This window comes from Bombina bombina, chromosome 2 (assembly GCF_027579735.1).
Source record: "Bombina bombina isolate aBomBom1 chromosome 2, aBomBom1.pri, whole genome shotgun sequence".
Classification (NCBI taxonomy): Eukaryota; Metazoa; Chordata; class Amphibia; order Anura; family Bombinatoridae; genus Bombina; species Bombina bombina.
In genome coordinates, this window is record NC_069500.1 from 516,587,446 (window position 1) to 516,615,216 (window position 27,771).

Here is a 27,771-nt window from a genome sequence, read left to right on the forward strand (position 1 = left end):
TGGGTATCATGTCCCTTTAAATATTAAAGGTGATTAGATGGACAGACATATAGATAATATTTTATACATGTTATTTTCAATTATATGGATACATTGAGAGACTATTTAGTTTTCTTAAAGCTATGGTCCCCTCAATTTCAATTATTTTGAATCTCTAAGCTATTTGAAAATAAAACAAAAAAACACACAACAAAAACAAACAAACAAATGGTCTTGCTATATTACTATGTATATGCACACAGAATTGTATTTGCCTTGTTAGAGGCAGTTACTTGCTAGGACCATTTTGTAGATTTAATAATCTAATAGAATGTACGGTATTTTAAAGGGGCATGATGCCCAAATGTTGAAGCACCTGAAAGTGATGCAGCATAGCAGTAAAAAGCTGACACGATATTTTACATTTCCTAAGTATTCACACTCCACTATAAAGAGCATTTAAGGAGCCAATCAGGATGCTAGTCCCAGGACCTGCAAAACAGTGTGCATCTGGCATGTGCAAAGTGCATGCAGTCATATTATTTTCATATTCAATTTAAAGTGATGGTAAATTCAACTCACTAACTTCTAAAATATTGAAACCTCTAGTAATGTTAAGCATATCAATGTGCTTATTTTATTTCCACTCTAATTCAACTTCAATAAAACACAGGTTTTGTGAGGCTCCGTTGACTGCTTCAATTCAGCCTCTGTCACAGATTTTCTTATTCTGTGATTTGACTAACAACTCTTTCAGCCAATCGGAGCCTCACCATGCGCCCTATGTAATTTACTGAGAGCACGCTCCTGTGCTTGTAACTACAATAAGACTGAGCCTTGAAGTGCAACTGCACACGAGCAGCTCACTACGCTATTTGCGCAGCTGAAAACAGTTTTTAGCTGCGCAGTTGCACTTCAATGCTCAGTCTGATTGTAGTTACAAGTTACGGGAGCGTGCTCTCAGTAAATTACATAGGGCGCATGGTGAGGCTCCGATTGGCTGAAAAAGTTGTTAGTCAAATCACAGAATAAGAAAATCTGTGACAGAGGCTGATTTGAAGCTGTCAACGGAGCCTCACAAAACCTGTGTTTTATCGAAGTTGAATTAGAGTGGAAATAAAATAGGCACATTGATATGCTTAACATTACTAGAGGTTTCAATATTTTAAAAGTAAGTGAGGTGAATTTACCATCACTTTAAGGAAATTTACTATGAAATCTCATGAGATCACAGCAAAGCAATGCATGACATCAGCACTGCTTATTGGCCATTGTTTTTTTTCTTTTCTTTTCAATTTGCAGCTGGATTAGGGTTACCAGTACCACCTCAGCAGGGTGTGCAGGAATGAACATGTATTTTCATATTCCTCCCTGCAGCATGTGTAACTCATAAGTGTTTACAGTTCAGGAAAACATGGCTGAGGTGGCAACCCTAAGCTGAACAGAAGCTGAAGTATAACTATTCACAAAACACTCTGGTGAGCTGAAGAAATTGTAAGGTAAAATATCTTCCCTTTTACACAGAAATGTTCAGGTGAAATTTCAGCTTTTTACAGTTAGGTTGCATTACTTTCAAGTGATTTTAGTATGTCCCATTACGTTTGCGGATGTGCTCTATTTATTTAGTATTTACTTAGTGACCTATATTGAGATAATTATTCATCACTACTTTCTCAATTCTACCTCACAGTGACACAGCATATTCTGTTGTCAAATACTACTAATGTAAATAGTTGAAATCAAAGTTGCACGCCCACGTAGGTTTATGCAACACACTTCCCCTCCCACTTTAAACAGACAGCAGCAATCCGAGTCCCTCCCTAGTTCCATTCATAGGCACAGTAAGTAAACGATTTTTACTTCCTTGTTCTCCATCACCAGAACCTCCCTATTGTGAATTCTAGCCCTTCCTATTATTGTCAGGGTTCTATGCCGCCCTCTCTCTCATCATTCTGAATCTGTACCCGCCCCTGGTGTGAATCTGTCTGCTACCCTTTAGCTGGTCAGCTGCTGCTTTCCTTGTCGTGTTATGCCTATATTGAGAGAAGGGGATTCTGTAATGACAGAAGAGTTGGAAGAACAGTAAGTGCCCACCTCATACCCTTTAATTCGTGAGCAGATTCATTTTTGTTCGATTAAAAGCCGTTTTTGTTACACAACACAATATCAGAGTGACGTAACCTGTCAGCTAAAGCTCTAAGACAGGGGTGTTGGGTTTAGCATATAAGCGTATGAGTGGTAGTCAGCCCTTCAGTAGCTACCGTGTTTTGTAACGTTTTTCTTCACGGGCTGGTTACTTATAAATGCAGGTACTGTAGCTAAGTATGTTACTTGTTTAGATGTTACAAGTGGTATTGGGCGCGTGCACGATGCTCCCCCTCCCGCACTTGTATAATGAATTTATGTGTAGCTCACGCGATACAACATACAGTGACGGATACAGTTATTAATCTCTTCATTATGGTCCCCCTCAAATTCTATTATTTTGAATCTCTAAGCTATTAGAATATATATATATATATATATAGTCCACATGGCATTTCACACAATTTTTCGAGTTTATCAGTGCATTTAACTCGGATAGGTACAAGTAAATGATACTATTAAAGTGACTGAAGGGTCAATATTGTAAGTTTAGAAGACAGTATTATGTAGCTATTAAGCCCCCTTGTTTGCCCCTTGAATATGTCTTCAAAGAGTTTGTGTTTGACTATTTTTTTTTTAATTAGAATTAACTCCAGATTCTCTCTCACCCACTGGTACATTTTGTTTTTGTGTTGCCATATACACTGGTATATCAGCTGCCCTCAAATCCCTTTCTGCAGTTTTAGGTCACATCGTCATCACATATTTCTCACAACATTGAGGCCAATGATGAGGTCAGGCATCCCGCTAGACAACTAGGGATTATTCCTTTATAATAAAATCATTTGGAGAGCAAATGAGTTTTGGGAGGCATTGTGCTATAGAGTAACTGAATGTTTTGCTGCCCTCCCCTTAAAGGCACAGTCTACTCCAGAATTTTTGTTGTTTAAAAAGATAGATAATCCCTTTATTACTCATTCCCCAGTTTTGCATAACCAATACAGTTATATTAAAGGGATATAAAACCCAAATTTTCCCCGTGATTTAGAAAGAGTATGCAATTTTAAATAACTTTCCAATTTACTTCTATTATCTAATTTGCTTAAATCTCTTTATATCATTTGTTGAAAAGCATATCTAAATAGACTCAGTAGCTGCTGATTGGTTGCTGGACAAAGATGCCTCGTGTGATTGGCTCACCCATGTGCATTGCTATTTCTTCAACAAAGGATATTTAAAGAATGAAGCAAATTAGATAATATAAGTAAATTGGAATGTTGTTTAAAGTTGTATTCTCTATCTGAATAATAAAAAAAAACATTTTGGGTTTCATGTCCCTTTAATATACATTTTACTTCTGTAATTACTTTGTATCTAAACCTCTGCAGACTGCCCCTAATTTCAGTTCTTTTGACAGACTTGCATTTTAGCCAATCAGTGCTGACTCCTAGGTAACTCCACGGGCGTGAGCACAATGTTATCTATATGTCACATATGAACTAATGCCATCTAGCTGTGAAACACTGTCAAATGCATTCAGATTAGAGGCGGCCTTCAAGGGCTTAGAAAATAGCATATGAGTGAGCCTACCTAGGTTTAGCTTTTAACTAAGAATACCAAGACAACAAAGCAAGTCTGATGATAAAAGTAAATAAGAAAGTTGTTTAAAATTACATTTCGTATCTGAATCATGAAAGTTTAATTTTGACTAGATTGTCCTTCTAATCCTGCTCCCTAGGCACAGAATGGTTGGACTATACCAAAATATGCCTCTGCTGTCTCTCCCTGTTAGTTCTGCATGTTTGTAAATCTTCATAGCGAAATTACTTATTGGGAGACCTTGGAAAGAATTACTGTAATTTCATCTTGCTTGTACCTGCTGTAAATATTTTTTTAAATTGTAATGTATTTATAATGCTGCAGTACATAAAGCACATACTTGCGAATATAATTGCAATAATCGCATTATACATATTTTTAGAACCTCCATAGGAGAATGTTAGGAGAGACCCATCCAAACCACAAGAGCTGGTAAAGTCATTGACGCAGTCTTAAAGTACCTTAGGTCACACTCCTACAGCTTCAATTCGATAATTGTTCCACACCAAGGGGCATTCAAGTTCCAAAACCGCCACAGGTACCAATCCAGGCATCTGAAGCACTACATGTCAGGATATAGTCCTGCCATGTAGTGCTCTTGCAAATGGATAACATTCTTGCAAAACCGCCGCCATATAGTGCTCCGGAAATGGGCAGGCACCTAAGCATACGTCCCTGCTTTTCAACAAAAGATACCAAGCGAAGGAAGAACAATTGAAAATAGAAGTACATTAGAAAGTTGTTTAAAATTACATGCTCTATCTGAACCATGAAATAAATATTTTGGGTTTCATGTCCCTTTAAACTTTTTGCAAAGATTTTCTTAGACCTACATGGAATAAAAACAATCTTCGATTCAGGCAGCTATGATTCTAATGGAGTGGATTGTGAAATGATCTCACACAAGCACAATAGCTAATTGTCAAATGTGAATCTATTTTTATTTTAGAGAAAAAATAAAAATTGTTTTATTTTATTTATGTTTGACTCATATATTTGTTTTTTTTTCCGTCTCTCCTTTCTAAAGGCCTCAGAGTTGGTTAACTGGCTGGATACCCTCTTGGTGCCCAACTTCCATGTCTAAACTAAAATCTATTGAATCAAGGATCCTTCAATGTAAGAACCTTATAAACCCTATGGTTTCAATAGTCATGGATCTCTAGGATTAAACTGAAGACTCCAAGATGACATATTTTGATCTATTGAAATTGATTATTAATATAAAAAAACAGCTACATATTATCATACAAACAACCAACATTATACTTTTGTATATAGTTTATTTTAAGTGGGTAAACATTTTGTGGTTGCTGATTCTATGAAACATTATGTAATAGATTTTAAACATTTTTTTTTTTTTTTTGCATTAACTAGTTTTGCTTTTATTGCGTTCATAATAATAAATATTATTTATTACTCTTTAGGCATCCAGAACAAATTTTTTTCTCGTTATGTTTCTCTTCCTGACCAAAACAAGATATGGACTTTGACAGTGAACCCTGAAATTCGAAACAAGACCCCATTAGTTATGGTGCATGGATTTGGAGGAGGAGTAGGCCTCTGGATACAAAACCTAGATTGCTTGAGTTCCAGCCGTACACTTCATGCCTTTGACTTACTAGGGTTTGGTCGTAGCTCCCGTCCAACCTTTCCTGGTGATCCTGAAGGAGCAGAGGAGCAGTTTGTATCATCCATTGAACAATGGAGAGAGGAGATGGGCATCAGCAACATGATTTTGCTGGGACACAGTTTGGGAGGCTTTCTAGCTGCATCATATACCATCAAATTTCCACAAAGGTAAGGTGACCCATATAGACAGTACCAGTTATAACTGAAACTAATAAATAGCTCTGATGGTGACATAAATATATATATTTAAAGGGATATGAAACCCTTCCATTTTCTTTGGTGATTCAGACAGGGCATAACATTAAAAAAAAAAAAAGTTTCCAATTTGATTACTTTAGCAAATTTGCTTAGTACCCATGGTATTCTTTGTTGAAGATATACTTTATCTACGTAGGTGTCTGGAGCACTGCAGGGCAGGAAATAGTGCTGCCATCTAGTGCTCTTGCAACTGGACAACTTTTTCGCAAAACTGCTGCCATATAGTGCTTCAGACATGTGCAAGTTCCAGAGCTTATTCCCTGCTTTTCAAACAAAAGATACCAAGAGAACAAGGAACATTTGATAATAGTAGTAAATTAAAATGTCATGCTCTATCTGAATCATGAAAGACAAATTTGTCATGTCCCCTTAACCTTATTGATATATCGGATCAAATTTATATCTTACATAAAAGTCAAATTAAAGAAAGCTGTTATAAATGCTGATAGTATAATAATAATTGTGACACACCCTTTGCTGGCGTAATTTACATCAAGTTGTTTTTTTTTTTTTAAAGGGACAGTCTACTTGAAAATGTTTATTGTTTAAAAAGAAAGATAATCCCTTTACTACCCATTTTCCAGTTTTGCATAACAACACAGTTATATAAATATATTTTTTATCTCTGTGATTACCTTGTATCTAAGCCTCTGCAGACTGCCCCCTTATTTCAATTCGTTTGACAGATTTGCATTTTAGCTAATCAGTGCTGACCCATAAATAACTCCACGGGAGTGAGCATAATGTTTATCTATATGGCACTCATGAACTAGCGCTGTCTAGCTGTGAAAAATTGTCAAAATGCACAGAGATAAGAGGCGGCATTCAAGGGCTTAGAAATTAGCATGTGAGCCTATCTAAGTTGAGCTTTCAACTAAGAACACCAAGAAAACAAAGTAAATTTAATGATAAAAGTACATTGAAAAATTGTTAAAAATTGCATGCCCTATGTGAATCGTGAAAGTTTAATTTTGACTTGACTGTCCCTTTAACAGAGCCACTTTTTCATCCTCCTGTGCTAGCACATTAACACTATACACTTATACATACTACATCGACCATTATTGGAGTATAAAGAGAGGACCTAGTTATAAGAAAAACCCATTTTTTCTTTCAGAGTAAAACATCTAATTTTGGTTGACCCTTGGGGGTTTCCAGTTCTTCCAACGGATCCTAGTGAAGTGCGTTCCCCACCAACCTGGGTGAAGGCATTGGCTGCAGTGCTTAGTCGATCAAATCCATTAGCAGTTGTAAGAGCGGCAGGACCATGGGGTGAGTGTCTTCTATTTTGTCTCACTGACATACCAGTTTTTTACTTAATTCATTTGCCAATGTATAGATCTGAGGTTATTTTTTTTTTTGTTTTAATAATTGTTCATAGATTTTAATATATACAAAATATTCCAGAAAAATGTCTGGCAGAGAGGTTATGCAGTACAAATACATTGTGTATGTAAATCCTAATTATTTATAAAACGGTTACATAAAAATATTATTTTATATACAAAAATTACTTCTTTATTAATAACACTTGCAAAAAAAAAATCTAAAATCTTCTATAGTGCATACTGGCTGCCACATATTACATACATCTGATATACTAAGTGATATACAGTATCCCACAAAAGTACACCCCTCACATTTTTGTAAATATTTTATTATATCTTTTCATGTGACAACACTGAAGAAATGACACTTTGCTACAATGTAAAGTAGAGAGTGTACAGCCTGTATAACAGTGTAAATTTACTGTCTCCTCAAAATAACTCAACAAACAGCCATTAATGTCTAAACCGTTGGCAACAAAGGTGAGTACACCCCTTAGTGGAAATGTCCAAATTGGGTCCAAAGTGTCAATATTTTGTTTGGCCACCATTATTTTCCAGCACTGCCTTAACATGCCTTGGGCATGGAGTTCACCAAAGCTTCACAGATTGCCACTGGATTCCTCTTCCACTCTCTATCACATCACAGAGCTGGTGGATGTTAGAGACCTTGTGCTCCCCAACCTTCATTTTAAGGATGCCCCACAGATGCTCAATAGGGTTTAGGTCTGGAGACATGCTTGGCCAGTCCATCACCTTTACCCTCAGCTTCTTTAGCAAGGCAGTGGTTGTCTTGGAGTTGTATTTGGGGTCGTTATCATGTTGGAATACTGCCCTGCGGCCCAGTCTCTGAAGTGAGGGAATCATGCTCTGCTTCAGTATGTCACAGTACATGTTGGCATTCATGGTTGCCTCAATGAGCTGTAGCTCCCCAGTGTCGGCAGCACTCATGCAGGCCCAGACCATGATACTCCCACCACCATGCTTGACTGTAGACAAGACACACTTGTCTTTGTACTCCTCACCTGGTTGCCGCCACACACGATTGACACCATCTGAACCAAATAAGTTTATCTTGGTCTCATCGGACCACAGGACATGGTTCCAGTAATCGATGTCCTTAGTCTTCAGCAACCTGTTTGCAGGCTTTCTGCTGCATCATCTTTAGAAGAGGCTTTCTTCTGGGTCGACAGCCATGCAGACCAATTTGATACCAGGGAATATACAGTATCCCACAATGAGTGGAGCGCAAATTAATGCTCCTGCTTGAGCATTAATTGCGCTAGAAGTAAGATTTTTGCGCTATTTGGTTGTGCTCATATTATAGGTTGAAAGGGAAAACTTTACACCCCACTCTCGTGCAAACCCACATTTTTTTCTCTCCAATGACTTCTATGGGGAAATACATGAATGTGCACGAAATATGCTAACTTCAGATTTTTTTGGGTTAGTCAGTTTAGCGCAAGAGCAATAAGTTTACTTTCAACTCATAATACGAGCGCAAAAATCTTATATATATATATATATATTTATATATATGTATATATATATATGTTATATCAATTGAAAAGAAAGAAAAAAGGTTTATGATATAACCTCTTGGAAGACTGGGAATTCAGCACTCTTTTTTTATAGAAAATGACTAGAGCAACACAATGTGCAATTTAAAAAGATTGTTTTTAATTCACGCACCTCGCCGGGTGCCGATTAGGCAAATAAATCAACAGATAGAAAGAAATACACAAGCATCCTGTATCTAAATAGTTAAAAAAAAGTGCATACATGTACTTCACTAAAAATTGGACCGGTCCAAGTGACTGAATAACGCTAGTGATGAAGGAACTAACACAATTCGTACATATAGCATATGCAAATAATCCACACTAATGATATATGGAATATATGAAAAACCAGCAATATATAACACAGACAAAAGTTTTAGTAAACTGTGTTAGCTGGGTATTCTCATATATGCAATATAGGATTTATGTACACAGTATAATGCAATTCAACAATCAATGAGTTTAGTATCAAAAATATTGCTACAATGATAGCTACAATAGGTAGCCACTGTCACGATGATATACATAGTCCCAATGTTGCTGATTAAACAGTTCCAATAACGTGCATATACTGACCAAGTTGTTAGTTCAGATAGAGCTATGGAAATTAAACTGTAGAGAGTAAAGCGATAGAGTCACTAAGCGAGCCAAGGCTAATGATTATGAGCAAAAGTCAAGCGGCACACAGTGAGACATGCAATGCAGCAAGCAGGAGCTTAAGAAGAAATGTAGCAGTTGAACAATCAAGCGGATATGCAGGAGGACTTTCAAATCAATAAACAAATCCCTCTGTCAACTGCAACCACTTGAACTCATAACTTCATGATCTTACAACATAAAAATGTGAAACAAGGGCACTTATCAGAGATGTAGGAGAATGCCGGGCATGGACATCCGGGTCCCTCTGTCAACTACACCTCCCGAAGGAGAAAGATAATACAGGTTCCATTAGACTAGTGACTAGGTATAACTGTCACTGGAATGGAATAAAACGTATTATTGATAACAATTGGAAAATTCTGTTGAATGATGAAAATGTGGCCAAAGAAATTGGGCACTTTCCATCACTCACGGCAAAAAGAGCCCCTAATCTAAGAGATAAACTTGTACAAAGCAAGTTTGTCACTCCACAAACAAAATTGGCTATCCAGACAAAAATGAGTTGTAAATTTCCCATGTAAGAAATGTGTGGCGTGCAGATTTATGTTAAAAACTAAAGTTTGTGTATTTCTATCTGTTGATTTATTTGCCTAATCGGCACCCGGCGAGGTGCGTGAATTAAAAACAATCTTTTTAAATTGCACATTGTGTTGCTCTAGTCATTTTCTATAAAAAAAGAGTGCTGAATTCCCAGTCTTTCAAGAGGTTATATCATAAACCTTTTTTCTTTCTTTTCAATTGATATAACATAACATTAAATGGGTCTGCACCAGTTGTCATGATTCCACTTATATAGATTTTTAAAATAAGTGGGCATTTTGTGTTCTGCTATTAGAGCACTTCTAGCAACACTATAATAGCAAGTTTCCATTCACACCATTCTCATATATATATATATATATATATATATATATATATATATATATATATATATATATATATATATATATATATATATATATATATATATATATATATATATATATATTTAAACCTCCAAAAACAGAAAGAACAAATAGAGGGTATAAGTATTTATTTAGCTGCGATTCCTGCTCCGGTATAAAGTATACAACAGCTGGGTCCCCTAAACGAAACCACACACACATCAAAATACAAATACATTTATTCTGTGCAAATAATTAGTACATCTTAATTATATAGCATGAATAAAAAAGCTGGCCAGCTTACTTAAAGTTAGCTCGATACACGTAGTGATAATATATATTGTTTAATATGCTAACTTGCAACACCCCTACCAGAGGGTAGCCCTGTGACCCACGGGAATCTGCTACCATAGATAATATTGGGGATCCATGCAAGATAAAGCATAAACAGTTTTAAGTATAGATGGCAACACCTCTCTCAGAGGATAACCCAATAAAAATTGGAAATCTGTTATCATGAGTAAAAAATTCACCTGAGGATCTATGCCAAATACTACATAACAATGAATATCAAAGCATGATATAAGTGTAATATAAGCTTGCACTAAATTATAATGAACAACACCCCAACCAGAGGGTATCACCATTTTTTAAAGGTATACGCTACCATAGAAACTTATAGGGTTCTATGTTCAATTTATAATGAGTGCATAATAACAGCCATTTATATAAGAACATATGTTGTCATGACAAATAAATAAGCAGGTCATTCCAGATAGATTGTTTATGCAGTTTTTTGCCGTATTGGTTAAACTCCAGTACTAATCAAACTGCGTTATATAGTGTTCTTGACTATTTGTATCCTAATTTTCATTGTAGGATGTATGAACTTGTAAGTCCGTTATACATTACAGAGGGTTGTTAATTTTTCTGTAGAAATCCTCCTCCTTTAAAGTCCTTAGGAACAATTTAGTCCGGAAAACGGATTGTAGCTTTCCTTCGTGGCTGTTAAAGTATGTTTACAGCGTGCATCGAGCACTCCCAAGAAGCCGGGTCTCAGCTGTGAAGAATAAAGACGTCACATGCCAACGGCCGTTTCACCCCCCACGTGACCAAGCGTCATAGGGGCTTCCTCAGGGCGTATACCTCAGAGCTCTGTGTACGGTCCTTATAACCACTGCCCTTGTATCGGATTGGTGAAATATTACTGATGTGATTCTGGTAACTATCCATAGAAAAACTTGTTTAGTGACCAAACATTGTATCCATTCTTTACTTGTACCTTAAACGTTGCAACAATTGTATAGGTTAACATCATAATGCTTGCACATTTAACCACTTTTGTTTTTCAAACGATAAAGTAAATTTATTTAGCACAACATTATTAATTCATCATAGAGCCAGTGGGCACAAGAATGAGCACCAAGAGACAGAAAGAGGAGAGTAAAGACTCGTTTGCAATGATAATACAAACAGCCTGAGACGACTATATATAGTATCAACAATATATTAATATCACAAAAAAGGGGCAAAATCTAATTTTTCATTTAGTCCCCTTGGCGATAAGGTTTTTAACCTATAAATCCAGGCTACCTCTTTTCTAAGTTTCAAATTATCGATATCGCCACCTCTGCCATACAGGGAGCATCTCTCAATCCCTATTGCTTTTAAATCATCTGTAGAACAGTTATGGCATAATTTGAAATGTAAAGCTATATTACTATTTATGGGACCCTCTTTTGCATTAGAGATATTGTTACAATGTTCTGTTATTCTATCCTTTAGTACCCTCTTAGTTTTGTCTGTATAAAAAAGAGGACATGGACAATACAGGAGATATATTACATTAGTCTGATTTCATATGTTTTCTCACCTGTACTAAACTGTTTAGTTTTTACAACAAATTTACAGAAAACGCAATTGCCACATTGGAAGCAATCAGTGATAGCTCCCAGGTAACTTCACGTGCATGAGCACAGTGTTATCTACATGAACTAACACCCTCTAGTGGGGAAAAACCTGTTAAAAGGCATTCTTAAGAGGCGGCCTTCAAGGTCTAAGAAAGTAGCATATGAACCTCCTAGGTTAAGCTTTCAACTAAGAATACCAAGAGAACAAAGCAAAATTGGTGATAAAAGTAAATTGGAAAAATTTTTAAAATTACATGCCCTATCTGAATCATGAACGTTTATTTTGGACTAGACTGTCCCTTTAAGGGAAGAGAAAAGGGCAGGGCTTCCCCAATTGCTTTCTGCACATCTGAAAAATATGATTTATGCTTACATCCTATATATTTCTATTAGTTTGTGATTAGCTAGCAAGGGTCCTTTTGTTCTGGGGACAAGAAAATCAGTAAAAAGAAAAAACATGAAATAATATACTCATTTGACAAAATAAAGCTGCATTATTAATTGCGAAATACTTCCAAGATATGCAGGTTATCATGCAGCTTGCAGTTTGTGTTTAATGTCCTTTTAAAAGGACACAATTCATACAGAGCATGCCATTTTAAACAACTTTTCATTTTTTATTTCTGTTATCAAATTTGCTTTATTCTCTGGATATCTTTTGTTGAAAGGCATGTTATGTAGGCTCAGGAGCTAGCTGATAATTAGTGGCAGCACTCCTGCCTCCTGCCATTGATTGACAAGATATTTTCATCTAGTCCACAGAAATGCACTAATGCTCCTGATTCTACTCTTTAACAAAGGATACCAAGAGAATGACACAACTTTGATAGTATAAGTACATTTGAAAATTGTTATTATATGAATCATGAAAGTTTAATTTTGGCTTTACTGTCTCTTTAACTAGAAAGACTTGAGCAGTGATGGCGAACCTTGGCACTCCAGATGTTTCAAAACTACATTTCCCATAATGCTTAGGCACGCTGCAGTCCAGTCGAGCATCATGGAAATTATAGTTCAGAAATATCTGGAGTGCCAAGGTTCGCCATTACACTGAACTAGAGAATGCAGCTTTTAGTGCTGCCACCCTGTGGTTGAAAGAATTTGTTTGTCAAATAAATTTAGAGTTTTGTTTCTGTTGCAACATATGGCAGTATTTGTGATGTGGTGTTAATAAGGTGTTTCAGCTGTTTTTTAAAATAATTATTTTACATAGTTTAAAATTAACACTACAAATATATAGAACAATGCAGCCACTACGAAATTTTCCAGCTCTATATTGTGCACACTAAGCTGAAATGCATGCTACATCTCTGCGTTCTCCCCACAGTCAAATCCCTGGGTGCACCACCCAGTGGATTTTGCTGACCATCCAGTATGTGGATGCAAGGGTCCCAGCCTCACTTATCCCACTTCAGCCTTACTTTTAGAGAACAGCAAATCACATCAGGTCATTAAGTGCCTGACAGGAACGGGTGGGAATGGGGGACTTTAGAATACTGAGAATTCAAACCAGAGAATGTGTGCAATTACCAGGCTTATACCTCTCTCCCTCTCTCTCTGTATTATTATGAAATCCAAGCCCACGCTGGTTAGGTAAAGTAACAGGCAGTGTGGTGTTGTATTTGAATCCCTGGCTACTAACACTTTAAGTCTGTTCTATGTGGGGAAAGAAAAGGAGATCATGTGAGACTAGGCAGGGATAAACAGATTTTTAGGGCACAAACTGTGCAACAATGAAAGATTAGATACACGTGCTTATAACATTTTAGAAAATCGGTGGCTTTGTTGCTCTCTTTATGATGCATATTTTTGTATTTACAGAGGAATTTTTTTGAATGGCAGGGACATGCTATAAATCAGTTCCCCTGATTTTTTTTTTTTTCTTGGGTTGCATTCTTTTTCTTTTAACCCCTGCATAGGAAGCATATTGGAAGGCTTCTTCCAGATTTGTCTGTGTGTAAACAAAGAAATAAAATATACACACAGTCAAAACTGTAAGAGCTCCATGTACTAAGCAGCAAAAGTTGCTCCGGATCCCTTGCGGAGCAGGTTTCGTCATTAGACCGCTGCTTCTTACACTCTATGCCACCTCTGAAGTGGCGAAGGGAACTCGCTCTCGTGATTGATAATCCATTTTCTCATGCAATTTGTTGCGCAAGAGACTCAGTAGGGGCGGGCATTACACACTCACTTGAGCGTGTAAGGATACGTGCAGCGGATCCTGTTCGTTCGCTGCCTGTATGTAGCGAAGGCGAGCGGACAACTTCTCGAGTTGAGAAGCTTGTCCACTCGCTCCTTCGTACATGGTGCTGTAAATGTCTATTTCTTATTATTATTATTATTATTATTATTATTATTATTATTTATTTTTTTAACCTGGCTCCTAGATTTTAAACACATTTGTAAAATAAGCCTTGGTCAACGACTAAAACAAACAGAACCAAAATGGAGTTAAACTGAAGGTTTTTACCTATATTCTTCTATTGTGAGCTGATGCAAGGGAATAAACAGTGGCAGATAAAATTGGGTTATCATAATACCTTTGTTTATAAAGAATGGTCTGCTGTTTATTGAATGCTGTTAGTTTTATTTGTACCTATATAGTATTATGAGTTATGAGCTATGGGATCCCTGCTGCAGGCAATAACTTTACAGCTGCAGAGCATCCCCATGAGAGAGCCCAGCCTTGAACAATCAGTGGAGGTACTGATCAGCACCCACCAGCACTTCCTAGCAGGGTGGATTTGATTTAAATCAAATTGATTTAAATCACAATTTAATTCACTAGCATTATGAATCAATCTAAATCATGGTTTTCTCATTTTTTTAGAAAAATAACTTTTCCGATTTATTGTTCTAGTATTATCAGAAAATGTAGTTATATACCATTAGAAATACATAGATAGATCACTGAAATTAATTAAATGTTTAGGAGGTGAATTATCTCCAGTTTACTAGGTTCATATTTGATCAACTGTTCAGCTGTACTTTATTGGAAGGAGAAAAATAATGGTTATCATAATAATAATTGAAATAGCTTTATTTAAAGGGACACTGTACCCAAATTTTTTCTTTCGTGATTCAGATAGAGCATGGCATTTTAAGCAACTTTCTAATTTACTCCTATTATCAAATTTTTTTCATTCTCTTGGTATCTTTATTTGAAATGCAAAAAATTAAGTTTAGATGCTGGCCCATTTTTGGTGATCAACCTGGGTTGTTCTTGCTGATTGGTGGATAAACTCATCCACCAATAAAAAAGTGCTGTCCAGAGTTCTGAATTAAAAAAAAGCTTAGATGTCTTCTTTTTAAAATAAAGATAGCAAGAGAACGAAGAAAAATTGATAATATAAATAAATTAGAATTAAAATTGCATGCTCTATCTGAATCATGAAAGAAAAAATTTGGGTTCAGTGTTCCTTTAACTAAAACAATAACATAATATTTCATTTTTACTGCTTGCCCCTCCCTCCTCACATTTTGGTCCTTGTGCAGTTCTATTCCACTCCAAACAATCTTCTATTGAGTTTTTTGAAGCTTAAATTAAACTTTAATGATTCAGATTGAACATGCAATGTTAAACAATTGTACAATTTAGTTCTCTTATCTTATTTGCTTTGAGGCATGATATGTTTGCAGACACAAACTACAGTTTTTGAGAACTACAAAACCAAGAATATGTGATAATATCTTCTAGACAGAAAAATTACAAAAATAATTTTACAGATTTAACATTACAGCCATAAATATACAGCCTCATGCTACATACAGGTGAAACTCGAAAAATTAGAATATCGTGCAAAAGTTCATTTATTTCACTAATGCAACTTAAAAGGTGAAACTAATATATGAGATAGACTCATTACATGCAAAGCAAGATAGTTCAAGCCGTGATTTGTCATAATTGTGATGATTATGGCTTACAGCTCATGAAAACTCCAAATGCACAATCTCAGAAAATTAGAATATTGTGAAAAGGTGCAATATTCTAGGCTCAAAGTGTCCCACTCTAATCAGCTAATTAAGCCATAACACCTGCAAAGGGTTCCTGAGCCTTTAAATGGTCTCTCAGTCTGGTTTAGTATGAATCACAATCATGGTAAGGACTGCTAACCTGACAGTTGTGCAGAAAACCATCATTGACACCCTCCATAAGGAGGGAAAGCCTCAAAAGGTAATTGTAAAAGAAGTTGGATGTTCCCAAAGTGCTGTATCAAAGCACATTAATAGAAAGTTATGTGGAAGGGAAAAGTGTGGAAGAAAAAGGTGCACAAGCAGCAGGGATGACCGCAGCCTGGAGAGGATTGTCAGGAAAAGGCCATTCAAAAGTGTTGGCGACTTTCACAAGAGCCACCATACACAGACGGATCCTGGACATGGGCTTCAAATGTTGCATTCCTCTTGTCAAGCCACTCCTGAACAACAAACAACGTCAGAAGCGTCTTAGCTGGGCTAAAGAAAAACAGACCTGGTCTGTTGCTTAGTGGTCCAAAGTCCTCTTTTCTGATGAGAGCAAATTTTGCATCTCATTTGGAAATCAAGGACCCAGAGTATGGAGGAAGAATGGAGAGGCACACACTGCAAGATGCTTGAAGTCCAGTGTGAAGTTTCCACAGTCTGTGTTGATTTGGGGAGCCATGTCATCTGCTGGTGTTGGTCCACTGTGCTTCATTAAGTCCAGGGTCAACGCAGCCATCTACCAGGAGATTTTGGAGCACTTCATGCTTCCTTCCGCAGATGAGCTCTATGGAGATGCTGACTTCATTTTCCAGGAGGACTTGGCACCTGCCCACACTGCCAAAAGCACCAAAACCTGGTTCATTGACCGTGTGATTACTGTGCTTGATTGGCCAGCAAACTCGCCTGACCTGAACCCCATAGAGAATCTATGGGGCATTGCCAAGAGAAAGATGAGAGACATGAGACCGAACAATGCAGAAGAGCTGAAGGCCACTATTGAAGCATCCTGATCTTCCATAACACTTCAGCAGTGCCACAGGCTGATAGCTTCCATGCCACGCTGCATTGAGGCAGTAATTGCTGCAAAAGGGGCCCAAACCAAGTACTGAGTACATACAGTATGCATGCTTATACTTTTCAGAGGTCTAATATTGTTCTATGTACAATCCTTGTTTTATTGATTGCATGTAATATTCTAATTTTCTGAGATTGTGGATTTGGGGGTTTCATGAGCTGTAAGCCATAATCATCACAATTATGACAAATCACGGCTTGAACTATCTTGCTTTGCATGTAATGAGTCTATCTCATATATTAGTTTCACCTTTTAAGTTGCATTAGTGAAATAAATGAACTTTTGCATCATATTTTAATTTTTCGAGTTTCACCTGTAATTTAAAAACGAATCCTTATTTCAGGATGAATAACCTTGGGATTATAATGTACCTTAAATAGAAACTATATTTAGATTTTTCATCAATAAAATTTTATTAAAAAATAAATAAAACGAATTCTATTTAAATAATAATAAAAAAAAATCTGATTTAAATTAAATCTGATATTTATTTAAAAAAATAAATATATATATATATCTACCCTGCTTACTGGGGACAGACAATCATGGAGGCTGCTGCATGTGATTTAAGGTCAAGCAAGGAATGAAATCCCTGGTGTGTGTTATGCAAAAGTGATTTAACCCCTTGATTGCCCATTTTCTTCTGCATGTTTATTTTAATAATTCAATTTATGTATTATACATGATATGCCCCCTCTCAACTACTTCATAATGTCACCCAGCTGCCAACATTTTTTGGGGCCATTACTGCATCTTGTCAAAAAGACAACAACGTCACTGATCTGTGAATGTGTGCTGCATCTGTCATAGGGTACAAGAATATTTAGGCTCCAAGATGGTGGGAATTACAATAAGAGAATAACTATAAAGAGGAAAGCAATAGCATGACGAGTAGTACCCATGCTGTTGTTAATGTTCCTAGCAGTTTATTGTCCCTTTAATTGTTTAGTGCTTAGAAATATTTTATAAGATGTAGCAGTGTATATAATAAATAACAACAGGAGTAAGGGCTGAAAAGCTCATATCATAATGTTGCAATTTTTTTACACTAAGCTTAAATATTTTTTTTTTCTTTTTTTATTGTTTTGAGCAAATTTTGTTGGTTATATGAAATTTGTATATTACAGAGGATTGAGATTCCTATTTTACCCACACTACAGCCATATAGAGTGGAGACAGTGCTGGATCCAGAGGACTGTGTGCAATAACAAAATGTTGAAAATAATTAAAACATTTTCATTATTACAATACCATGTCCTTTTAATTATCAAACAGAAAACATAATTACCATTTGTTAATACAAATTTGCACTAAAAATATATATCTTTTTTTTACTCAATTAATTATTTTGTGATATATTTCACTTTCTATATTTCTTATAAATATATCATTTAAGATTTATCTACATATCTAATAGAAATATTAAAGCTTATCTCTTCTGTATATAACTTTAGATCTTAGCAGCTTCATGTTTTTCTTCCAAAAATAGAAAATGCCTCCAAAAATGTATAAATCACTTTAATTGCTTATAATAAAAACATGCTTTCTATTGAAGGTCCCAGCCTTGTGCAGAGATTTCGACCAGACCTGAAGAGAAAATTTGAGGAGTTCTTCAGTGATGATACAATCCTGGAATACATCTACCACTGCAATGCTCAGACGCCCAGGTGAGGACAGGGACTTAGATGTGAGTGATGCACCATTTTATCAACGTCTTCACAAAATGTTACTTTTTACTTCAGTCGTTTTTACTTTTTGTGTTTTGTTTGTGCTTTCTTTTTCTCCAGCATTGCTTTTAATCTCATTTTTTAATGTTTGTTTTCATTTACCTTCAGTGGAGAGACAGCCTTTAAAACGATGATGCAAAGGTTTGGCTGGGCTAAAAGGCCAATGTTGTCCCGTATCCAGCTGATACCAAAAGATCTCCCTATCACTTTTATTTATGGAGCAGAGACCTGGATTGACAGCAGTTCTGGGGAGAAGGCTAAAGAGGAGAGACCCAACTCCTATGTCCAAACACTGGTATGTGCTAAGTCACGTGCTGACCTATTTATTTGACACAGAGGAGCCATCCAGAATACAGAGGAGCTGGCTACAACAATTCTTTAGTCAGGAAATTATTTAATCTAGAGATTTATTTATATTCAAACCACACATATTTATTTAGTTAGTTTTTAATCAAATTTTTATTTGTACTATGATGTGAGGTGTCTTTTGCCTTTGAAGAATTATTCACAACTCATTATCTTAGCCTTTTCAATGTGCCTCTTTAATGTCTTCCAAGAACCTTATTGGACATAACAAATTCATTTTTCTTTTAAATGTAATGTGTTTTTTTTTGTTCACCCTAATTGTAATCAAAGTGCAAAAGCAGAATTTGAGTTTTATTTGTAGACTGAGCTGCTTGCAGTGTTATAGTTAATAGGGACCTCATTTTAACCAAAGCAGTTTGTGGTCAGTATCTGTTACATCCCTCGAAGGTATGGTCACCATCTCACAATTGCAGCTTAAACAAATGCACCCCCTGACACAGTGCATAGCCACTCCTAAGAAGGATGGGGCCTTTAAGCGAGTCAGGGGTGACATACTGACTGCGTCCTCCTCAGAAACAGCACAGGACATCAGGGGCATGACTTTAAAGGGACAATAAACACTAAAGGATAGAAAGATCTGTGTATTCAAAGCAAAGATTAGCCTGATAATTATATGCAGAAATATGTGTAATATCTTAGTTTCCATAAACCAGTGGGCATGGCTGTGTTGCAACCTAGGTTTGCTTTATCTAATCTTCCCTGTTAAGGCCATTTAGGGACAGCTATACATGATCCATGTGGAGTGCGCAAACAATGGTTATGTGATATATAGCAGCGCCAAGTCAGAAATCTGCACTCCCATTATTAACAGAAACTGGAAAACCCAGAACTTTCAGAAATAAATGACAGATTAGGAGACAAGAAATAATGAATGTATGCTGCAAAAGTTTTTACTACACAATATTAACATTGTATATTACAGTTTCAAAGTGTTTAAAATGCCATTTATAGTGATACAATGGCATGCTCTTATTTTATAAAGACTGTAACTTAATCACTAGTGATGCTGCAATCCTATGTGTTTAACCCCTGCAAAGGTGATGCTGATGCAATTAAGGCTGCTAATTGGAACAGATTAGAGCATGTTGTTTCTCCTGTTAAGTGTAGTCAGTCCACGGGTCATAATTACTTCTGGGATATTAACTCCTCCCCAACAGGAAGTGCAAGAGGATCACCCAAGCAGAGCTGCTATATAGCTCCTCCCCTCTACGTCACACCCAGTCATTCTCTTGCACCCAACTAATAGATAGGATGTGTGAGAGGACTGTGGTGATTATACTTAGTTTTTATATCTTCAATCAAAAGTTTGTTATTTTAAAACAGCACCGGAGTGTGTTGTTCCTTCTCGGGTAGAATTTGAAGAAGAATCTACCTGAGTTTTTGTATGATCTTAGCCGGCGTAGCTAAGATTCATTTTGCTGTTCTCGGCCATTCTGAGGAGTGAGGTAAACTTCAGATCAGGGGACAGCGGGCAGGTTCACCTGCAAAGAGGTATGTTGCAGTATTATTTTCTGAGGAATGGAATTGACTGAGAAAATACTGCCAATACCGATATAATGTAAGTTCAGCCTTAAATGCAGTAGTAGCAACTGGTATCAGGCTGTTATGTATATATATGTTTACACTTCAGTATTCTGGGGAATGGCACTTCACTGGGATAATACTATATGCATATAACTTTTAGCCTACTTGCAGTGGGAACGACTAGCAGCAGGCTTTTTAATAACATTTCATATTATTTGATTTTAAACGTTTTGCTGGCTTGTTATATCGTTTAATTATCTGAGGTACTGGGTGAAAAATTGTTTTGGGCACTGTTTTTCCACTTGGCTGTCGTTTATTTTAATTTAAGACAGTTCACTGAACTTCCCTCACTGTTGTGTGTGAGGGGGAGGGGCCTATTTTGGCGCTTTTGCTACGCATCAGAAATTCAGTCACAAGTCTGTTTCTCTCCCTGCATGATCCGGATCGTCTCTACAGAGCTCAAGGGTCTTCAAAAATTATTTTGAGGGAGGTAATCACTCACAGCAGACCTGTGAGATTGTGCTTTGACTGTGATAAAAAACGTTTATATTTTGTACATTTTTTTCTGCTATTAAGGGTTAGTTATCCATTGCTAATGGGGGCAATCCTTTGCTAAATTTATGCCTTTACCGGGAAAAATTTGGTTGTTATAATTTCTCCGGTTCATTGTTATTCAACTGTCATAGTTTTTTTCTGTGCTTCTTAAAGGCACAGTACGTTTTTCATATTACTTGTAAATTGTGTTGAAAAGTATTTCCAAGCTTGCTAGTTTAATTGCTAGTGTGTTAAACATGTCTGACTCAGAGGAATATCTCTGTGCTATATGTGCAAAAGCCAAGGTGGAGCCCAATAGAAATTTATGTACTAATTGCATTGATGCTACTTTAAATAAAAGTCAATCTGTACAAATTGAACATCATTCACCAAACAACGAGGGGGAAGTTATGCCGACTAACTTGCCTCACGTGTCAGTACCTGCATCTCCCGCTCGGGAGGTGCGTGATATTGTGTCGCCGAGTACTTCAGGGCGGACATTACAAATCACACTACAGGACATGGCTAATGTTATGACTGAAGTTTTGTCTAAATTACCAGAACTTAGAGGTAAGCGAGATCACTCTGGGGTGAGAACAGAGTACGCTGATAATAATAGGGCCATGTCAGATACTGCGTCACAATTTGCAGAACATGAGGACGGAGAGCTTCAATCTGCAGGTGACGGATCTGATCCAAATAGAGTGGATTCAGACATTTCAAATTTTAAGTTTAAGCTAGAAAACCTCCGTGTACTGCTAGGGGAGGTATTAGCGGCTCTGAATGATTGTAACACCGTTGCAATCCCAGTTAAATTATGTAGGCTGGATAGATACTATGCGGTACCAGCGAGTACTGACGTATTTCCTATACCTAAGAGGCTTACAGAGATAATTACTAAGGAGTGGTGTACCCTTTTCCCCCCCTCCTGTATTTAGAAAAATGTTTCCAATAGACGCCACCACACGGGACTTATGGCAGATGGTCCCTAAGGTGGAGGGAGCGGTTTCTACTCTGGCTAAGCGTACCACTATCCCGGTGGAGGATAGCTGTGCCTTTTCAGATCCAATGGATAAAAAATTAGAGGGTTACCTTAAGAAAATGTTTGTTCAACAAGGTTTTATATTGCAACCCCTTGCATGTATTGCGTCTGTCACGGCTGCGGCCACATTTTGGTCCGAGTCTCTGGAAGAGACTCTTGACTCAATAACTATAGATGAGATTTCAAATAAGCTTAAAACCCTTAAGCTAGCTAATTCATTTATTTCAGATGCCGTAGTACATTTAACCAAACTTACGGCTAAGAATTCCGGATTCGCCATTCAGGCACGTAGAGCACTGTGGCTAAAATCCTGGTCAGCTGATGTTACTTCTAAATCTAAATTACTTAACATACCTTTCAAAGGGCAGACCTTATTCGGGCCTGGGTTGAAAGAAATTATCGCTGACATTACAGGAGGTAAAGGCCATGCCCTGCCTCAAGACAGAGCCAAACCTAGGGCTAGACAGTCTAATTTTCGTGCCTTTCGTAACTTCAAGGCAGAAGCAGCATCAACTTCCTCTGCTCCAAAACAGGAAGGAGCTGTTGCTCGCTACAGACAAGGCTGGAAACCTAACCAGTCCTGGAACAAGGGCAAGCAGGCCAGAAAACCTGCTGCTGCCCCTAAGACAGCATGAATTGAGGGCCCCCGATCCGGGAACGGATCTAGTGGGGGGCAGACTTTCTCTCTTCGCCCAGGCTTGGGCAAGAGATGTCCAGGATCCCTGGGCGTTAGAGATCATATCTCAGGGATATCTTCTGGACTTCAAAATCTCTCCCCCAAAAGGGAGATTTCATCTTTCAAGGTTGTCAACAAACCAAATAAAGAAAGAGGCGTTTCTACGCTGTGTACAAGATCTTTTACTAATGGGAGTGATCCACCCGGTTCCGCGGTCGGAGCACGGACAGGGGTTTTACTCAAATCTGTTTGTGGTTCCCAAGAAAGAAGGAACCTTCAGACCAATCTTGGATTTAAAGATCCTAAACAAATTCCTAAGAGTTCCATCGTTCAAAATGGAAACTATTCGGACAATCTTACCCATGATCCAAAAGGGTCAGTACATGACCACAGTGGATTTAAAGGACGCTTACCTTCACATACCGATTCACAAAGATCACTACCGGTATCTAAGGTTTGCCTTCCTAGACAGGCATTACCAGTTTGTAGCTCTTCCATTCGGATTGGCTACGGCCCCAAGAATCTTCACAAAGGTTCTGGGCGCTCTTCTGGCGGTACTAAGACCGCGAGGAATTTCGATGGCTCCGTACCTAGACGACATTCTGATACAAGCGTCAAGCTTTCAAACTGCCAAGTCTCATACAGAGTTAGTACTGGCTTTTCTAAGGTCGCATGGGTGGAAGGTGAACGAAGAGAAGACTTCTCTCTTTCCACTCACAAGAGTTCCCTTCTTGGGGACTCTTATAGATTCTGTAGAAATGAAGATCTACCTGACAGAAGACAGGTTAACAAAGCTTCAAAATGCTTGCCGTGTCCTTCATTCCATTCAACACCCGTCAGTGGCTCAATGCATGGAGGTAATCAGCTTAATGGTAGCGGCAATGGACATAGTACCCTTTGCACGCCTACATCTCAGACCGCTGCAATTGTGCATGCTAAGTCAGTGGAATGGGGATTACTCAGATTTGTCCCCTACTCTGAATCTGGATCAAGAGACCAGAAATTCTCTTCTATGGTGGCTTTCTCGGCCACATCTGTCCAGGGGGATGCCATTCAGCAGGCCAGATTGGACAATTGTAACAACAGACGCCAGCCTACTAGGTTGGGGCGCTGTCTGGAATTCCCTGAAGGCTCAGGGATCATGGACTCAGGAGGAGAGTCTCCTTCCAATAAACATTCTGGAATTGAGAGCAGTTCTCAATGCCCTTCTGGCTTGGCCTCAGTTAACAACTCGGGGGTTCATCAGGTTTCAGTCGGACAACATCACGACTGTAGCCTACATCAACCATCAAGGAGGGACAAGAAGCTCCCTAGCGATGATGGAAGTATCAAAGATAATTCGCTGGGCAGAGTCTCACTCTTGCCACCTGTCAGCGATCCACATTCCAGGAGTGGAGAACTGGGAGGCGGATTTCCTAAGTCGTCAGACTTTTCATCCGGGGGAGTGGGAACTTCATCCGGAGGTCTTTGCCCAAATACTTCGACGTTGGGGCAAACCAGAGATAGATCTCATGGCGTCTCGCCAGAACGCCAGGCTTCCTTGTTACGGGTCCAGGGACCCGGGAGCGGTCCTGGTAGATGCTTTGACAGCACCTTGGACCTTCGGGATGGCCTATGTGTTTCCACCCTTTCCGATGCTTCCGCGATTGATTGCCAGGATCAAACAGGAGAGAGCATCGGTGATTCTAATAGCGCCTGTGTGGCCACGCAGGACCTGGTATGCAGATCTAGTGGACATGTCATCCTGTCCACCTTGGTCTCTGCCTCTGAGACAGGACCTTCTAATTCAGGGTCCTTTCAAACATCAAAATCTAATTTCTCTGAAGCTGACTGCTTGGAAATTGAACGCTTGATTTTATCAAAGCGTCGATTTTCGGAGTCAGTAATTGATACCTTAATACAGGCTAGGAAACCTGTTACCAGAAAGATTTACCATAAAATATGGCGTAAATACTTACATTGGTGCGAATCCAAGAGTTACTCATGGAGTAAGGTTAGGATTCCTAGGATATTGTCTTTTCTACAAGAAGGTTTAGAAAAGGGTTTATCTGCTAGTTCCTTAAAGGGACAGATCTCAGCTCTGTCCATTCTTTTACACAAGCGTCTGTCAGAAGTTCCAGACGTTCAGGCTTTTTGTCAGGCTTTGGCCAGGATTAAGCCTGTGTTTAAAACTGTTGCTCCACCATGGAGCTTAAATTTAGTTCTTAACGTTTTACAGGGTGTTCCGTTTGAACCCCTTCATTCCACTGATATCAAATTGTTATCTTGGAAAGTTCTGTTTTTAATGGCTATTTCCTCGGCTCGAAGAGTCTCTGAGTTATCGGCCTTACATTGTGATTCTCCTTATCTGATTTTTCATTCAGACAAGGTAGTTCTGCGTACTAAACCTGGGTTCTTACCTAAGGTAGTCACTAATAGGAATATCAATCAAGAGATTGTTGTTCCATCATTGTGTCCTAACCCTTCTTCAAAGAAGGAACGACTTCTGCACAATCTGGATGTAGTTCGTGCCCTGAAATTTTATTTACAGGCAACTAAAGATTTTCGCCAAACTTCTTCCCTGTTTGTCGTTTATTCTGGACAGAGGAGAGGTCAAAAAGCTTCTGCTACCTCTCTCTCTTTTTGGCTTCGTAGCATAATACGTTTAGCCTATGAGACTGCTGGACAGCAGCCTCCTGAAAGAATTACAGCTCATTCTACTAGAGCTGTGGCTTCCACTTGGGCCTTTAAGAATGAGGCATCTGTTGAACAGATTTGCAAGGCTGCAACTTTGTCTTCTCTTCATACTTTTTCCAAATTTTACAAATTTGACACTTTTGCTTCTTCGGAGGCTGTTTTTGGGAGAAAGGTTCTTCAGGCAGTGGTCCCTTCCGTATAAAGATCCTGCCTGTCCCTCCCGTCATCCGTGTACTTTAGCTTTGGTATTGGTATCCCAGAAGTAATGATGACCCGTGGACTGACTACACTTAACAGGAGAAAACATAATTTATGCTTACCTGATAAATTCCTTTCTCCTGTAGTGTAGTCAGTCCACGGCCCGCCCTGTTTTTTATGGCAGGTCTAAATTTTAAATTATACTCCAGTCACCACTGCACCCTATAGTTTCTCCTTTCTTGTTTGGTTCTCGGTCGAATGACTGGGTGTGACGTAGAGGGGAGGAGCTATATAGCAGCTCTGCTTGGGTGATCCTCTTGCACTTCCTGTTGGGGAGGAGTTAATATCCCAGAAGTAATGATGACCCGTGGACTGACTACACTACAGGAGAAAGGAATTTATGAGGTAAGCATAAATTATGTTTTTATCACTAATTACCCTTTTAATTACCTTTTTAAAATGTGTTTAACTTCCTTGTAGGGGTTAAAAACCCAGTGAAAAAGTGCAAAAGTACATTTGATTTAAATGGTCTTTGAAATAGCTGAAAACAGTTGTCTGAAGTTGCTCAAACGTGACTGACCTTGGGTTGAAGTTTATTTATTCTCAAAAAGTTGCTGAGTTTCAAAATAGAGCCAATTTTACCCAATATTTTAAACTGAGTTTGACCAACTTGGACACAAACATTGTAATCTCATTGGCTAACTGACTTTGCACTGCCTTTGATAATGACCTTTTAGTATTAAAAATCTTAGCCAAAATAAATGCATTGAAATTATGTTTAAAATGTATGTCTATTAATGCATAAAACCCCTATTTGCTTCTTCTTCTAGGCAGTTAAAGGAGCGTCTCATCATGTCTATGCTGATCAGCCAAGCATTTTTAATGAAATGGTGGAAGAGATCTGTGATGCTGTGGATTGAGAAACCGTTCAAAAATGATATAGGAGTACCGGGGGATCTTTTTGGTGCTTAAGAATAGCAAGTTCCAAAATTTAAAACTCAAGATCTGCTATTGCCAAAAAAGAACTAAGCGGCTGAAGCCTTTGATTATTCTTCAGCCAAACTGGGGTATCTTAGACAATAACTGCACACATTGGTTACTTTTAAGAACCAAGGTTGAAATGTGTAGTGTGGATATGATTGGGATCAAGTATCCTCCAGATGATGAAATACTTCATTTAGATTGCTCTAAAGGGAAGTAAAGACGACCCATTTAATTTTCATACAAGAAATGTTAACGTTATGTGGTGCTTTTTGTATATTTTGTATCAAACTTAAAACTAAGCAAAACTTTAATCTGTTTTGATTGGTGGATAAATACTTTGAAAGTGTATTCCCAATATTAATATTTGTGCTTATTGTAAATAAGCTGGCAGTGTACTGCTTTAAAACTCCTGAATGTCTGAGATAAAGTTACTCTGTACCCATAATAAAAGCACAAAGCTTGTCTGAACATGCACCCTAGAAGATTATGGGACATCACACCTGCTGCCAAATGTCCAGGTTTGAGGCAAATATATAATGCGGTAGCATTAACTGTCAGTTCTTTTGAATGTTGCAAGAACTACCTCTGCTAAAACACATGGTATTTGCTTATTCATTATTGAACTAAAATCTGAGTTTGTGCCGTTTTTATCTGAATTTCTATTTGAGACTCGAGTATAAATTTATCATTTTATTGCCAACTTCAAAAAAGTGCAGCACGGATGACTTACATGGTGTCCACTATCTTTGGGATACTATGTTTTTGTGGGGGTTTTTTTTAAACTTTTTTTTGGAATGTTTTGAAAAACCACAATAAGAGAAGTACTTAATATAATCAAGATCCTTTGTGATTCTTGTTAATATGCATTTCCTTGTGAGTATACATAGTAGTCACAAATAAACATTTACTACCATATGACAGGAAGATGCACTTCATAATTATTGTGCAAGTGTAAAAAGAAAAAAATCTATATATTAAATTATTTTTTTTTTCTATTTTATCTTAAGGAAAATTATAACGTGTTTTTTTTTTTTTTTTTTACCACCAACTATCCTGTTTTACACTAACAAGCACTTCCTATTTAGTAAAAACTGTTAAAATAAATTTTGAAACTAACA

At 37.7% G+C, this 27,771-nt stretch overlaps 1 protein-coding gene across 3 annotated transcripts; it reads left to right on the top strand.

Annotated features, from left to right (window-relative positions):
* Positions 1-1,361: 1,361 nt before the first annotated feature.
* ABHD4 (abhydrolase domain containing 4, N-acyl phospholipase B) lies at positions 1,362-27,769 on the top strand. Of its 3 annotated transcripts, none has more exons than XM_053702287.1 (7): positions 1,362-1,457; positions 4,691-4,779; positions 5,088-5,460; positions 6,668-6,822; positions 18,482-18,593; positions 18,762-18,948; positions 26,500-27,769. In XM_053702287.1, the coding sequence occupies exons 2-7, from the start codon at positions 4,740-4,742 to the stop codon at positions 26,587-26,589; spliced, it is 957 nt and encodes a 318-aa protein (XP_053558262.1). In that variant the 5' UTR covers positions 1,362-1,457; positions 4,691-4,739; the 3' UTR covers positions 26,590-27,769. The 3 variants fall into 3 exon arrangements, with proteins under 3 accessions (XP_053558262.1, XP_053558261.1, XP_053558260.1); XM_053702286.1 differs by having other exon boundaries at positions 1,382-1,478; XM_053702285.1 differs by lacking the exon at positions 1,362-1,457 and adding an exon at positions 1,919-2,061.
* The last annotated feature ends 2 nt before the right edge of the window (positions 27,770-27,771 follow it).

Bases quoted from the DNA above. Each gene is read 5' to 3' on its own strand.
- ABHD4 (XM_053702285.1), top strand. From the start codon at position 2,009: ATGCCTATATTGAGAGAAGGGGATTCTGTAATGACAGAAGAGTTGGAA. The intron at 5,461-6,667 runs GTAAGGTGACCC...TTTTTCTTTCAG, and splicing joins ACCATCAAATTTCCACAAAG to AGTAAAACATCTAATTTTGG. The intron at 18,949-26,499 runs GTATGTGCTAAG...TTCTTCTTCTAG, and splicing joins ACTCCTATGTCCAAACACTG to GCAGTTAAAGGAGCGTCTCA.